This window comes from Telmatherina bonti (genome assembly GCF_933228915.1).
Source record: "Telmatherina bonti genome assembly, chromosome: 13".
In the NCBI taxonomy this organism is placed as follows: Eukaryota; Metazoa; Chordata; class Actinopteri; order Atheriniformes; family Telmatherinidae; genus Telmatherina; species Telmatherina bonti.
Genome location: NC_136611.1, coordinates 18,921,900 through 18,938,166, shown reverse-complemented (window position 1 = coordinate 18,938,166; position 16,267 = coordinate 18,921,900). Strand labels below are relative to the sequence as shown.

At 36.4% G+C, this 16,267-nt stretch overlaps 3 protein-coding genes and 1 long non-coding RNA gene across 4 annotated transcripts; 2 read left to right on the top strand and 2 right to left on the bottom strand.

The window, feature by feature from the left end:
- Positions 1-26: 26 nt before the first annotated feature.
- On the bottom strand, positions 27-3,903 carry gtf2h3 (general transcription factor IIH, polypeptide 3). The gene is made up of 14 exons (XM_079251575.1): positions 3,876-3,903; positions 3,669-3,770; positions 3,457-3,536; positions 3,209-3,315; positions 2,586-2,728; positions 2,168-2,230; positions 1,468-1,497; positions 1,349-1,377; positions 1,190-1,264; positions 1,036-1,089; positions 785-853; positions 568-703; positions 416-452; positions 27-296 (listed from the first exon to the last, which is right to left on the bottom strand). The coding sequence occupies exons 2-14, from the start codon at positions 3,676-3,678 to the stop codon at positions 227-229; spliced, it is 903 nt and encodes a 300-aa protein (XP_079107701.1). The 5' UTR covers positions 3,679-3,770; positions 3,876-3,903; the 3' UTR covers positions 27-226.
- Positions 3,904-4,657: 754 nt separating this feature from the next.
- Positions 4,658-6,206, bottom strand: LOC306764375 (Rieske domain-containing protein-like). The gene is made up of 4 exons (XM_079251521.1): positions 6,081-6,206; positions 5,287-5,503; positions 5,159-5,193; positions 4,658-4,985 (listed from the first exon to the last, which is right to left on the bottom strand). Exons 2-4 carry the CDS (start codon positions 5,489-5,491, stop codon positions 4,698-4,700), a joined length of 528 nt encoding a protein of 175 aa, XP_079107647.1. The 5' UTR covers positions 5,492-5,503; positions 6,081-6,206; the 3' UTR covers positions 4,658-4,697.
- Positions 6,207-8,075: 1,869 nt separating this feature from the next.
- Positions 8,076-8,641, top strand: LOC306763896. The gene is made up of 3 exons (XR_013771535.1): positions 8,076-8,160; positions 8,306-8,417; positions 8,504-8,641. It is a non-coding gene; the product is annotated as an uncharacterized lncRNA (long non-coding RNA).
- A 554-nt stretch (positions 8,642-9,195) lies between these two features.
- Positions 9,196-12,080, top strand: LOC306764479 (kinesin-like protein KIF24; the record flags this gene model as incomplete). Its single annotated transcript, XM_079251653.1, has 9 exons — positions 9,196-9,358; positions 9,458-9,620; positions 9,752-9,849; positions 10,033-10,251; positions 10,409-10,496; positions 10,904-11,025; positions 11,560-11,665; positions 11,787-11,858; positions 11,967-12,080. Exons 2-9 carry the CDS (start codon positions 9,474-9,476, stop codon positions 12,078-12,080), a joined length of 966 nt encoding a protein of 321 aa, XP_079107779.1. The 5' UTR covers positions 9,196-9,358; positions 9,458-9,473.
- Between the last annotated feature and the right edge of the window lie 4,187 nt (positions 12,081-16,267).

Here is a 16,267-nt window from a genome sequence, read left to right as displayed (position 1 = left end):
AAACTTTTTAACCAAATTTTTGAGGAATTTTATTGCCCTGCATTTAAGAAAATTTGTCAGAATAAATGACATTCAAAGATAAATACTGGCTGGAAGTTGACATCTTGACCAGGCCTTGCTGTGTCAGATGAACCAAAAAGGGTTTTTGTAATCTATACTAATAAAACAGTGGAATAACATGAAATCAAATTTACATTGTTTGCAGAAACTTTTTTTTTTTTTTTTTTTACATAGGTAGTTTAAGTTTCTTCTTTTTGGGTTTCACCATCTGTGGTAACTGGATTTTAAAGGCAGTCCTACAGAAAAAAAAGCATAACATTAATTCCAACAAAAGTATAATTACATTTCACTAAATAATGTTACATGTACAAGGCATATTTATACTTGAAGACATATTTAAAAGAAAAAAACTTACTCGCAAGTTGTGCAAATGGGGCTGAAGATGCAGAATACTGAGAAAAAAGGAAGATAAGAAATTACTTTAACACAAAAGCAATTGCTCCAGCTCAGCGATCACACTAAGACTGTAGTTATGCATGCCGTTTCTTGTAACTGAATTACACTTACTTGACAGACAGACTGAACAGACGTAACCGATTTCAATCAGGTTACGGTGGCAGAAGCATGCAGCTCTGTAGTCCACGTGTGCAGGCGGTGGCAACATTAGCTGTGAACGCTGCTCAGAATCAGGCAGGAACACCCACTGTTCACAAAATACCAAACTGTCTTAATATTTTCATCACGACAGACATTCTCAGAAAAGTGTTCAACGATCGTTACTCACCAAAAGGTACTGTGCCAGGGAGACTTTCTGAGGTATTTTCAGGTACAAGCCTCCAGTTATATCACAAGCCTGAAGACAAAAACATCAGTGAACTCCTGATGATACAAATGTTCTGAAAAATACTTGAAAGAGTAAAGAAAAGATAAAGAGTAACAAGGACAGCTTCTCCTAGTATTTGACCGACTGCTTTTTCATCCAAACGTTTAAAGATGCACTTCTTCAATTGTGTTAAAAAAACTAAAAAAATGTACCTGCTGAAGGAGCCCTGAGTCCGAGTCCAACACACAAGCATCTATCAGGATGTTCTGTTTTAAAAGATTAAAACGGTTTTCTTTTATTTTTCTTTCTAAAATAATACAATTAACACATAGATAAAGGATTTATGTTATAAAATAAATTACCTACCTGTTTTTGTGCTGCAAAAATCACATTCATGAAGTTCATGTACTGGAGAGCGCAGTCCTCAGCTGCTTTTATCACCTATCCATCACAATAAAAAAATAGATTGACCTCAAACTCAGGTCTAGAAAGCAAAAGCACTCATGAAGTTAGTTTAATGCTCACCAATATTCTTGATTTTATTTCCTGTCCAACTAAAAGACATAAAGCAAAACTTAGATTTCAGAATGAGGAAAGAAAGCTAAAGGTAAGGCATATTTATCTTACATAGCAAAAAGCATTACCTTCCAATTCTTTTGATACCCTGTTAATGTCTGGATATTCCAGCATTAAGGTAAATTAGGCATACAGCTCAACCAGAGTAATAAACAAAGATGGGGAGCAATCATTTGAACACACACTTAACAATATTTTTGTTAAGTACAATGTATCATGTTCTATGCTAGAAGTTTTCAAAGGTTCTATATCATGTCTCTGATTTGCCTAACAGTGGTAGCTGAGATGTCCTGCAGGGTGACTAGTCATTGTCTTGCTGTAGGACACTTCTGTACATGGTTTGGCCAGGGATTCAACAGCACAACCTTGTAGTATCTAAGCTATTGTAACACATAAAATATGAAAAAAAGAAAAAAAATTGAGAAATAAAAAATTATCAATATGTTCTAGAAAATGAAAAAAATAATGCTATTTCTTTCAGAACACAAACATAAAGTTTAATATGTAAAGTAACAGTTAACGGTACTTCAAATTTACATCTTAGTGTGAATCACATATAAAGAATAAAAAATTGCAAAAAAAAAAAACCAAACAAACAAACAAAAAAAAAAACACAAAACATTTGGTACATTTGTAAACCTTGTCCAGAACCTTAAAGGCTAGTTATAACTGCAAAATATTTATCATTAAAATGAACAAAATTTTGCTACACAACTAAACTTCCTTTTTCTAAATAATCTGTTTCAATGTATTTCACTGAGAGGATACAGCAGAGAGCTTTGGCAAGGGATCCAGCTAGTAGAGTATCAGTTGAATTTCCCGTCACTTCAGCTGTAGAAATATGAGATACAGCATATTTCTAACAGTCATTAACATTGTAGCATATTTTCTGTTTTCAAATATATATATATATATATACACATATATATATATATATATATATATATATATATGTGTATATATATATATACACATATATATATATATATATATATGTGTATATATATATATATATATATATATGTATATGTATATATATATATATATATATATATATATATATATATATATATATATATATATATATATATACGTGTGTGTGTGTGTGTGTGTGTGTGTGTGTGTGTGTGTGTATACAAATATATTACATTTATTGTACCCTACAGAAAAGAAGGCTTGTACCTACATTTTGACATAACATTCCTGATCTCTTCGGCAATAAGGTTATTAGCGATAGACAGGAGTTCATATTTTCCGTCCCTGCTGGAGGATGCATCATCCCCACCGTTATCCCCACCTCCCCTGCTCTTACCAGGATAAAGGAAGTGACTGCATGGAGAAGATGTTCATACAAGCAGTGAATGAGGAAAAACATTAGACAGTCTGCCTCATGTGAAACTGCTGAAAGAAATGCATAAGTATTTAAGAAAATGTACAAATGTTGTAGAGCACAGTAAAAATCTGTATTTATGATGTTTATGAAACCATGCCACAATTGAAGGCAAATTCTTCTTGAAAGTATAATTATAATGTCTGCAAAATAATGGCTCTCTATATCATACCTTACAGTGTATTTATTAGATTATTACATAACTTTGCAATTAGTATTTTAATATTATAGCATAAAAATGCAGAAGTGGTTTCAACCAAGCTAAACACAATTTAGTACTTTAGTTCAAGAGCTTCCGATTCAGTCCGACATTAGAAATTTTGAGGTCATGAGAACAATCAACAAGACAGAGAAAAATAAAGACAAATCTCTATGACTATATGTACTGTTCATTGCTGGAAAGTGTTCTGTGAAGTTACCTGTCTTGGCAGTGGCTAGCAATGACAGCCAGCTTGTTTGTCCTGGTCATAGACATGTGTGAGTTCCCCATCACCATGACTGCATCCAAACACTTGGACAAGGTGAACTAGTCAAAGACAAGAGTAAAGTAAGGCAAGGCAAGTTTATTTGTATAACGTAATAAGGGTTGTGGGGAAGATGGGGAAGTTCCCAGCAATCAGTGGGTGAGATGCATGGTACACCCTGGACAGATTGCCAGACATGATACCTCTGGCTCACGTTGAGCTTGCTGACCCCACCATATCGGATTTACATCCACGACGATCACCAGCAGATTGATTTCATCCTCTGCAGGACATAATAAAGACATTATTTTTAAGCAAAACACAGCTCCGCTATGTTGAAGAAATGCACAAACCTACTCCCTAAAATCTCTAATTGAATAAATACTAAATAAATAAGTCACTTATTAAGACAAACCTTGTGCCATTACAACTTATTATCGTTCAGAAGAGACAAAGTGTGTCAACTGTTGTTATTCCAGCTTCACCATCTGCTTGGCCTCCATCTTCAACTCACAACCTTCATAGCGCAAAAAATAATAATTTAAAAAATATTCTATACTGGTCATGTATGATTCAGTAAAAACAATATTCATGTAAAATATAAACATCATTGTCTACCAACCGAGTTTGGGGCGATGGACTGATGTACGTCATCACTATGCGACCGACCTAGAATTTGGCGCCATCTAGCGGCCGCTTTCATTCACAGCACAAATTCCGTTGCCGGTACTTCACCTAGTGAACGTGGTAATATAATTTTACTAAAGTACAGACAGAATAATGTAAATGGAAGTACACATAGAATAAAATCTTGCATTGAGAACCATTAGTAAAACTAAGGCATTCTCTGCAGAGCATAATCAAAACATTTGAACGTATGCTTGACAAATATCTTCTGTATTTTCAATTTAGACACCACTGTAAGAATTCTTCATCAGTAAATTATAACATTTAAAATGTATTCATAAATAAATTCATCTGAACCAAATTTGTAAAGGAAATTTTTTTTAATATGCTTTTCAAGATAGTATAATGGTTTTCGTTCAGTTAAAACACAAACAGAATCCTCAATACTTTCAATAATTTTCAGCATGTGAGTCACACCGATCAAATAAAAAAATAGTAATTGAGTTCATTACAGTTTCACGATATCACATGAAATTATTACATTTAGCTACATTAAAAAATAGGAAACAAAAACACTGAAAAAGAGTAGGGCGAATTTGCATGGAATGAAGTGGAGACCAATATGTGCAAATGAAAATAAATTTAATATATTCTCTCGACAAACAATTAGTCATACTATAATCCACACTTGACACATATCTTGCAACTCCCCACTGAATTATAATCACTAATTTTTCCCAGTAAAAGAGAAACAAAAGTTCCTGAATTATCCCTGAAGTAGAAAATTACTTTACGTTGCACAATAAAACAATCCTTGTCATTTTAGTTTGGGTTTTGACATTGCTTTGAGTAAGACAGTCCTATATTTCTCAGTTTGGTAGACATCTGAGTCGATGGCCTCACTGGAGTCATTTAGTATTACGTACACATCACCGTTGACTTCAGTCACTTTATGAATTCTTTGTTTGACACCCTTGGAGCGCCAACTAGTCCTCAGTGGTTTGCCTGTAGGATCCTCTACAGCTTGGTATAACCCTTCACCTTCTGCAAGTGTGATCTTGTACTTGTGCCACGGACAGACGATGCACGGCCGTCCATTAAACTCCTAATAGTGACATAACATGAAGTTGTGTGTTAAATACATATGAAAGTACTGCAATGACTGGTAAAAGAAAGATTTAATTTATTCACAAATTCTTACACAGAACTGGATAAATTTGTGTAATTTATTTTGAGGAAATGTACTCTAATATTTACACATAATATCAGAAAAATCACCTCAATGTCTCCATATTGCAGTGCGCCCCCTGAATCTGTCAGTGAAAAAAAGCACAATGTATTATAAGCAGTATTTCATGAGTATGATGAGTAGCAGAAATATCAACACCCTTCTACTCAAAGCTTACGGTAGCAGCGCATGTCCATCGCATGAAACTGCCCCTGGTGGTACAAGACCAGAACATCTCTGCACCCATTCACCAGCTTAGTCATCCGCCCAGCCTTGATGATGTCCTCCTTCTTCCCAATGAAGTGCAAGGTTGAAGGGGACGAGGACGGAGAGGGAGATGATGAAGCAGTGGATGTCTGGACATTTTTTCCCCCAGAAGACATGCTGATGATTTACTGGTAATGATCAGTTTGAAAATAGTAGGAGAAAAAAAGCCTTTTTGAATACACAATATATAGAAAAACAGAATAGTAACTAGCAATTTCTGTTAATTTCCTTTAAATCTCTCATTACAGCATGGCTACTTAAAAAAAAAAATACACACACGAGACAAAATCATTTAAAAAGAATATAGAAACATATTAAAGTATTGGCTAATTTAGAGGGACGTCAGTGTTCATGTTCAGTTACACACAGGTGAATATGCTAGACTGTTCCAGATCTTTCTATGTAAAGATGCTACCTTTTTACTTTTCTGAAAAAGTAACTGAATTAGGAATAACTGAGAATCAGCAAAAAGATTGGGACAAAATGTTTGAGAACAAGTTTTGTAACCACATTGGAATCAACTTATTTTAACTCATACATATGTTCCTGTGGTTTGGTTGTTAGCATTTGTTTATTTACTTTTCTTTTTAGTAACCTAGTTGAGTAAAAACAGAAAGCATATCAACACAAATTATTAACATTTAACAGTTTCTTTTAAATTAATGTTACTCTTTTCATCCTCATGTGGAAATTAAATTAACTTACCTACTATGGACCTCCCGGACCCTCTGTTTTGTAGCTGGTTGTCATGACAGCAGAACTGGCCCAAAGTTGCCTCTGGTGGTCTTCAAACTGTTTTTTTTGAGAAAGATAACGAGACCCGGAGCTTAGCATGTGGCTTATCTCGTTTAATTTTTACACAAACGTAGACACATGAACGTGTTATCTTTATCACACAGGCTTGCTAAATTATTTGGACGAGTACCAAAGGATAAAATGCAAAATAAAAGTCTCAGCATTAATAACTTGTGCTACTCGTAGCAAGTTTACGGAAGAAGAGCTAACATTGTGTGTTACATACAATTTTCTCCCCAGCGAAACACGGAACTTTGATCACCCATACTGAATGGCTGGTGTAACTATGGTTACACCACGCCAATTTTATTTTTTATTGTGTTTGTTTATTTTTGAGAAGTTGTGGAAAACGATTAGTTATCATGAATGTGGAAACCAAACAGCTTTTTTTTGCTGTCGTGAAATGGCATGATGGTAAGGGGTTTAGTGTAAAAAAAATAAAAAATAAAAAACAAACAAACAAATAATGATAATAAAAAATTTAAAAAAAAAACAAAAAAACCCAAACAAACAAAAGATAAAGGATTGCTTATTCATTGGTATCGAAAGAATAAAGTGCAACATGAAATGTAAGAAAACAATTAATAAAATTGTGGTCGTAAATAAATGGTGTAAACTAAGTTTTACTACATTCTGTTTCCATATTAAAGCATATTAGAAACCGAAAACTGATGGCACAATTTTTTTTTTCTTATTTTACACACATGTCAAATCAGTTTAGTGACTTCTTGAATGGAGGTACAGCTACTTTACTTTTACCAAAATATGCTATACGATTCAATATTTTTAGTTTAACTGATTATTTCTCCTTTTTTCTTGTGTGCTTGCTTTGTATTTTGTGGCAACGTTTCTATCATACACTTATACATTCATTTGATCAGGGCATATTTGGGTTCTGAACAATTTAACTATGATTTATATTACCCCAACAAACACACTTCAATTCCTCCAGCTTTTTCCTCATTCAGTTTGCAATAAAGCCAGTGGGGTAGACGGTTTACTGTGCAAAGGCTTTTTGTCTTAATGGGTTTACTGGTGGGCTTTAAGCCCTTTCAGGGATTATCTCTCGATGTAATGCTGAAATGGCGTTATTTGGTGGGACCGGTCGTCCCTCAGAAGTTCTGCCTTTACATCTGATAATATTTCATTTCTAACTCATCTGCTTCAATGGGATCCGGTTCGCGTGCGCAGCGGGGAAAGAGAAAGCGCTTTCAACTTTCTTTGTTGTTATGGAGACACAATTTGTATACGGAAATACCATTCAAGCCTGTAACTTACTGAGAAAATAATGCCTTTCGTTGGTTAAACCTTTTCTCGTTTATCTTTTGCGGCTGAAAACTATGGAGTGAGTTTTTTTTTTCTTTCTTTTTTTTTTATTTTTATTATTATTCTAACATTTAAGAAAAACAAAATATCTTCACAGTTTGCTAGCCATATATAAACTGATTTATAAAAACAATTTAGTGGTGATTTGAAAAGCATACAACTTTTGGTTTTGGACGGTGTTGTTGTAACATCAAACTGACTATTTATTAATGCTTTACAACTTAAATACTTTGTGTTTACTTATTTAATTGTCACTAAGACGGTGAATGATATTGGTGTATGGATGAATTGCCAAGACTGTTGCAAAGTCTCCAAGAAAGGAGCTTTAAGGTTGTTATATAAAGTGGGAGAATCTGGGAAGATGATGATCTCAAGCATGCCATACCTCAAAACCATTGCAGCTGCTGACCAGTCTACAGTAGAAGTCAACAACTGCTTGCCTGTGTTTGCTATATTTAAATTTGACACTGCAGAGAAATTTGTGACGACTGCACGGCGGTGCTATGGCTCTATCCTGCTCTAGTGTCAGATTTCAGCATCATACTGGTGCCCCAGGCTTTCCTTACCATCAACAGAACACAGGCATAGTAACGATACAGTGAGCTACCATTGGCTATAGTTCTCTGCAAGAATCACCACATAAGACATGGTTTTTGGGCTGCTGGTGAGACAGCATGCAGATTTAAACTGTTTTTTAATTGTTTTCTGTCTAACATTAGCCAATAGTTGTATAATTATGCTGTGGTCGCCTTTGATTTTTCCATGACCTACTGAGGCAGAGACTAAAGTGACATGTTTGCCTCTCCCAGGGCAGGTGAGGTGAAGTAAAGGACAAAACAGAGATAAAAAGGTCGAGGAAGAAATGACAGTATGCCTGTATGAGTGTCTGAAAGCTGTTGGACTACAGCGTCACTATGCAAGGTAAGCAGAAGTAGGACATCAAAATTCACAGTTGCTCTGTATTCTCCTATAAGATTATTTGGCCTCCTCTTTGTCCCGTCTTTTAGGTTTACTTTGATGGGCATTTGCTGTGCAGAGCACATTTCAGGGTTAAGCATGGAAGACTACCCTCTCCTGGGAATCCGCTCTATGGAGGACAGGACTCAGCTTTTTCATCTGGTCCAACTGATGAAAAATTATGACCTAAAGAGCCTTGCATATGATGAGGGTAATGTCTGTGATGAGGATGAAGGTAATGAAATCTATTCTGCAGTGGATTGTAGTAGTCCTGATGATTATAGAAATCCTAACAAGGATGTGAATGAGGAACAGGATGAAAGTGGAGCTGCTGTTTCAAATCCTGATGTATCCAGTTTTGCTAGACCATCACACATCTGCAGACGTCTTGACTTTAATGACGAACCCATTAATCTTCAGCAGAGGTTGTTTTCTCATCCTGCAGACGCTGTTCATGCCTTTACAAGTTATAACAGAAATAATAAGCCAGTCCAGAAAAAAGTATCAGCCACACCTGTGCAGATTCAACTTCACAGCCGAGATGCTCTGCTACATCATAACCATGTCAGCAGCAACTGCAAGCTAGATGTACATACTGGTTGTTGTCTGTGTGATTGTCACAGTGGAAAAAACTATAAGATAGACTTCAAAGGAGGGAATTCCAACTCAAACACTAGATTACCAACAAACAGTGAGACATTCGACAATCAAAAGTCCAATCCTGGAACAGGGATTCCAAAGACATTTAACAACAAATCATTTAAACTTAAAGACAAAAACAAAATCTCAAAGAATAAAAATAGTTACACAGACATAGCTAAGCTCACACCTGTTTATGAAGCAGCGAAAACAGCTGGCTACAACTATGGACTGCCACTCAGTTCTGCTCATCCTCCACACAAAAAGTGAGTTGCCTTTTTCCTTTCACCTTTGTACAGGCTGTGACGGCAGTTTGCAGAAACATTTCCTAATTTTGCATGTTTCTTTTTATGTATGTGTACCAGGCAAGTGGGAGGACAGATGATTAGTGTGTGTGTGAGGAAAAGACCTTTGATACATGCAGAGTGCAGAAGAGGAGACACAGATGTGGTGACAACTCCAGGTGGAGAATGTGTAATTGTCCATGAAAGCAAAGAAGCTGTGGATCTAACACAATACATACTACAGGTAAACATGCATGAGAAAATGAAAAATCCTACAATACTGGATGGATTTTACAACAGTGGCTTTACCAGCGTAATGTTTATTTGTGTTGTTTTGTCATGCCGTATGTTGTCCCTTATTCTTTTGTCCTTCAGCACAAGTTCTACTTTGATCAGGTTTTTGGGGAGGAGAGCTCGAATGAAGAGGTGTACCAAAGAACAGCTTATCCTCTGGTGCAGCACATGCTCAGTGGGTAGGTTGTGCTGTGCATTGTCACCATACAGCTTTTCTCTAGGAGTGGTGAAGGGGGAATGGGGAGGGGGGTGGTTGGTGGTTGGTGGTATCAGTTTAAAGTTTCAGCTCAAACATTTCTGCTCTGTGTCTTTGTCTCTGGTTTTCAATCCACTTATAGTGCATTTGCATTGTGTGTCTACAGGGGCAAGTCCACCTGCTTTGCATATGGACAGACAGGTGCAGGAAAGACTTACACCATGCTGGGCTTATCTCCAGGGAAACCTGGGTTGTATGCTCTGGCAGTTCGGGACATTTTTGCTCATCTGTCCACCACATACAAGTACTCATCACTACTGGTTTATGTCAGTTTCTTTGAAATCTACTGTGGTCAGCTGTATGACCTACTGGACCACCGGAAAAGGTGTGTGGATGTAAAAACATCTCTTTACTTCATCTTCAACGTTTCCAAATAAGATATTTTAATCTTTACCAATGTCAGTATCTGATACAGCATCTTCACTTTTAGTTATAGTGGTAAAATTTGATTTCCTTGTCTCCATCTCCCATTCCTTATGAAGGTTATTTGCCAGGGAGGATGGACAAAAAGTGGTTCACATTTCAAGGCTGCGTGAGGTCAGAGTGGACTCTGTCAGCTCACTGCTGGAGGTTTGTGATGGATTAACACCACAACCATTAGAGCATATTTACACAATGGCTATGAGTTCTAAAAACAGAAATTGAGTCTTTAAAAGAAGAAAAATAAAATTGAATCGGAAAATTTATGGCAGGACATAAAAATGGGTGCTCTAATTTTAATCAGAAAATACAGGATGGAAGCAGACTTAAAACAGAGGTTAAAAGAATAGTTTAGTAGGCAGTGCACATCATCAGGCCGATCAGGGTTAAAATGTTTGCTTACATCCCCACAGGTGCACCAGTAAAGTCTTAAATGCTTTAAGTTCTTCAGATATTATTAAACAAGAAAAAATTAAATATATTACCGTATTGTAGGTAGTGATCATAGCTAACTTTCTGACCATTTTCTCCCTTCACCTGCATGTCTGCGTGTCCAGGTGATTTCACAGGGTACAGCAGAGCGAACACAAGGAATGAGTGGTGTGAATCCACTCTCCTCTCGTTCCCATGCCTTGCTTCAGATTCAGCTTAGAGATTCAAACCAGCAGATAACTGGAAGGTGAGCGACATTAAATGTTTCATTTCCTTCACTGAGTAGATTATGATTTGTTTGAAATGTTTGCTTGTTCTTTTTACCTTTTTCTTTGTTAGCAGGACTTTGCCACCTTTTTTAAGAATGTCATAAAAAAGTTGGATGAGAAGGGAGCATTAAAAAAACAATGTTACCTCATCTGTGGGTCAAAGTTTGAGAAACCTTTCTGAACATATACTTTGAAGGTTATACATAACAACATAGAAGTTCCAAAATTTCCACTCTGATGGGTTTTCTTCTATGTATGTCATGATGATACACAATATGTCAAAACATACATGCAGGTCAAATTTGAGTAGCACTTTGATCTGTAAAAAAACACAAAAACAGACTAAATCAGAAGTCTGCCACATACTGAAAGTGAAGTTGTGCTCATTTCAAATGCTGTAATGTTTATAGTTTTAAAAAAAATTAATGAGACCACCACCATTAGCTAAAAGACCACTAGCATTTGCATAAAGAAAATGAGCAAAGTGCCAGTTTGTGTTTATTTCTGTGCAGGATGTGGTTTGTTGACCTGGCAGGAAGTGAAAGGGCATCAGATGCCAAAAAATCTGACAGACAGAGTCGTAAGGAGGGAGCAGAGATCAACCAGAGCCTGTTGGCTGTAAGTTATGCAGACAGCATCAGATACTCAGATATGCCACCCAAGATACATAAAAAATGTTTTTCTTATTGTCAATCTTTCTTCCTTTTGTTTTTTTTTTTGTTTTGTTTTTTATCTTCAGCTTAAAGAATGTATTCGTTCTCTTGACAGAGAAGAATCACACACACCTTTTCGACAAAGCAAACTTACTCTGGTAAGAAGAATATAGTGACAAATAATAAAACATACATGAGTATATTTTCCATTTTGATCCATAAATTCAAATGTGATTTAATGTAGAACTACTTCATTTTCATTCAAGGTTTTAAAAGATTCATTTGTTGGTGACTCAATGACATGCATGATTGCAAACATTTCTCCTGGTCAATCAACAACCGAACACACACTCAATACATTGAGATATGGAGATCGGTAAGTATTTACTGAAAATGAATATAAATGGTATTTATTTGACATAATTCCAATCCAATCCAATCCAGTTTATTTATAAAGCACCGTTAAAAACAACAAAGTTGACCAAAGTGCTGTACAGAAGAAACAATAAAAGTAATTATAATTGACAAGTTACTGGAAATTTTGTCCTTTACTTGTGCCTAAATGATGTGACATGATAAAACTTTTTATAGGGTGAAGGAACTGAGGGGACCAGAAAGAAAAAAAGGGATAAGAGGTACCAAGATGGTATCATCCCTTCAACATTGCATACCCAAAAGCAGGAGAAGCAGCAGTGTTGGGACCCCTAAAAAAACAAAATTAAGGAAACAAAATGAGATTTTTGGTTCCAATACGCCTACAAGAAAGTTACACACAGGGAGCAGACTTCTCTCCTCAACACCCAAGAACAGTATATGTGAAGAGGAAACACAAGCAGTTGCCAGAAAAAGGATTGGACTTGAATATGTTACACCAGTTAGAGGCTGGCTGGTGATGGATGATAAGAGTCATAGAGGTAGAGGACCAAATGGAAGAGAGACAATAAGGGTTGAAAATGAAAGTTATGGAAGAACTCACAGCCATTGCGTTCAAGAGAAAAATGCCAGGGCAGTGTTGGAACAAGAAAATAATGAACAGCAAAAACAGGAAAAAACCCATAACGCTTGCTTAGCTTTTACTGAGAGGGAATCTGGATTTTACCACAGAGGAAAAGAGTCCTGGCAGCGCTCTATGAAAGAGACAATAGGACTGGAAACAGAATGGGTAGAACTAAGAAGAGGAGGGGAATACAGTCAAAACACAAACAGTGAAGTAGTGAGGCAAAATGAAACAGATTTACATATTTACACTGACGATATGGAGAAGAAGAGGCACCTCAGACGTTATCACCAGCAGCTGCAGCAGTTTGTACCCTCATACTCTCCATCTGCCCATTTCTCCTCATCCTCAACATTTCCATCTTTTTCTTCTTGTGCTCAGGGCTCTTTTTCTTCTGTGCAGTGCTCCTCCCGCCTCTCACTCTCTCCCCAGATGTATCATGCTTTGGAAGACACTTCCGCTTCATACAGGACCAGGGTGGCTAGAGTTGGATATAATGGAGACCAAATGCCTTTTTGTATTGGTGAGACTAGAAAACAAGCTGAAACACCTTCAGACTTATTTAACAATAAGGATGAGGATGCTCCAGGCAACAGTGGTAGCAGTGAAGATTCAAGGGTGCCTTTGGAAGCTGTAGAGGCAAGCTTTTTTCAAGACTGGTATAAAAATAAGAAGAAAGGATCAATTAAGACAAGAGGTGAAGCAAAAGTCAGAAGAGATTATAAAGCACCAGCTGGTATGAAAGGGATAGAGGGGAAGTGTTCTTGGGTAGCACCCACAGAGATGGAAACTGCAAACAGGACGACTGGTCCAATTTCATCAGAGGCACAATTGTCTTATGGTTGCATTTCAGAGGAAAGGAAAGAAGCAGAGGGACTGGATACCTCAGAAATTCCAAATTATGGAGTGTGGAGAACTAAGCAAAGAGAAGGAGCGGACTGCAGCAGCATGGAGTCTGCTTATAGCTGCAATGACAGCTTCTGTAGCCATGCTCCTTTTGAGTCTCATCATCAGCATCAGCGAGCTCCTGCAGAAAGACCCCTCTCACCACTATTTGAACACACTAACACACTATTGACCCCAAGTGAACTCAGTGAGGGTTCTAATAAATCAAAGTATATCAGATGCAATGCCAATATTTTTACTTTACCACTGCAAAATACCCCTGAGACAACTATCCAGAGAAAGAAGGTAGCCTGCTCTGTTTGTGGTCCATTACCTGTCCCTACTATCATGACAAAGGCTGGATGTATGATACCTGCTGTGCCCCTTAACACACCATCAAAGTGTTTTGCTTATACAAAGGCATACAACTGTCCAGACATCAATTCTAAAATCTGTGTTATGCCTCAAGATGAGACTGATGCAGATTCTTTCCGCAACATCATGGATCCGCTCAGCATCTCCCTGCTTCAAGTGGCCCAACAAGCTGCAACAGCTTCAGTTCTACAGAGAAACAACAGCAATGCATCAGTCTGTCTGGTTGAAAGGAAGAGGGGAGACAGAAACAGATGTGAAATTGGGAAAGAGAGTCTTCTATGTGCTGAAATGGAGGGTAAACTTATTGAGGATGAGGATGCAGAGATTCACCGATCTCCTTTGGAACTGCCACAAGAAAAGACTCCCCGTCCTACAGACTGTAATCACACGAAGCAACAGATTTACCAAAAAAGCAGTGTCTGTAGAATAGGTAAGTGTGAATTTCTCCCTGTCTATCTCTCTTTCTCTCATTGTGTGAGTGTGTGTGATAAAAGCAATTGACAGCTTCTTATTTTATCCAGGTACAAACAAGCCTCACATTTCTGAGTTTACTTTGGCCTTGATCCAGAAGCGAGAGAACAGTCAGAAAACACATACAACACCAGCTCTCAACGACGTCAGTGCATCTTCACCTACACCTGCTGCCTGTGCTGCTGTGCAGACTCCTGTCATGTTACCTTCTGTCCAGCACTTTGACAACAATAGCTTACCCAGGTTCCAATATCCACCAGTATGTGTGTGTGATGAGAACAAAAAACATTCATTTTCCATTACTTCACAACAATTGGGAGGTTCCTCAGCTCACACCAGTGTACTACTTTCAGGTCAATCCAGCAATTCAAACATTTCATCTAAGCCACACAATCCTGCAGAGTTAAGTAGACCAAAAGGATTTAGCAATCAGGAAATTAGACGTACGGTCCATCTGCTTACCTTGGATGACTTGAACAACATCAAGTAAGTCAAGGTTCTCAGTATTTTCTGAAGTCATCCAATTTCATTGTAAATTGAATGTCCACGTGCTAATAATACAGAATACTACTTTATCTCACTCAATCTGATATTAGGTTGTGTATTGTCAAGGCCCATTTGGAGCAGATGAAAGACATGGAAGCATTATGTTATAAAGAAAAGAAGCTTTTCTCCCAGCAAAAGACTAAATCATGTAAACAGTTGTTCAATTAAATTATACTCCTTTCTTTTAATGTTACTTCAGATATAAAAGGAATTTTTGTTTCTCTTTGTCTCCATGTCTAATTGGCATTTGGGGAATATGTCCACAAGCCAGAAAAGATCATGGAAATAAAACCATGATTTGCACACAGCATGAAAATTCACCTGCAGCCATACCTAAAACATAATCATTCTATGAAAATTTATTCCCAAACAGGAGATAATGATTGTGATCAAATTATGTAAACTAAATAATTTTGATAGGCTTTGTGCACTTTTACATGCTGTTACAGATGGTCATTTTATTTTACTTTTAGTTTTCTCTAAAGTATGTTTTTAAAAAAAATATATAAAATTTTTTTACTTAATTTATTTGTATTTGTATAAATTTTCCTTTGTGTGACAAGACAAATGTTACACATAACTTCACAGTAAAAAAAAACAAAACAAAAAAAAAAAAACCCCAACTTGATTAAATATGTTTTTCTGAAATTGAAAGCAATAAATTTGGTAAAACTTTCATATGAAAATTTTACCAAATATATTATTTTATTTATTATTTTCAACTAATTTTTTTTCCTGCCTTGAATTAATTGGAGGAGTTTCTTTCATTGCCTGAATTAATTGTTTCTTTGTCAGCATAAATATATTGTTTGGATTTCTGGGTTTGTTTTGGCAGGTTGTATGGATTTAGTTTTTATGTGTTGTAATCCCCCCAAAAATGGTCAATTCAAGGTGTGATCTTGGTATTAGACTTCATAATTGTGAGCTCACTAAAGCTTTGAGTAACGTAAGCTCAGGTTTAGACAAAAGTATTTACTTAGCAAGTGGCTAATTTTAAAAGCAATTCCTTTGTGACGTAATACTTTTGGTATCAAATTGTCTCATTATTATTGCAGTTTATTATTATTATTATTGTTCATTTCTTTGAAAAATAATGGTTTGTATTGAATAAAACTGGTTTTTATTGTGAATAAATGTGCTCTGCTCTGAATGATTTTTGAGAACTGTTTTTCTTTCTTGTGGTTCTGTTTGTTATTTTTCTACTTTGTAGCCAAAGTAAAATGAAATGTTTTAGATACCACCACTCTTCAACAAAACTGGTGGTGTTGTTGGTGCTGTTGACTTATTTTATGG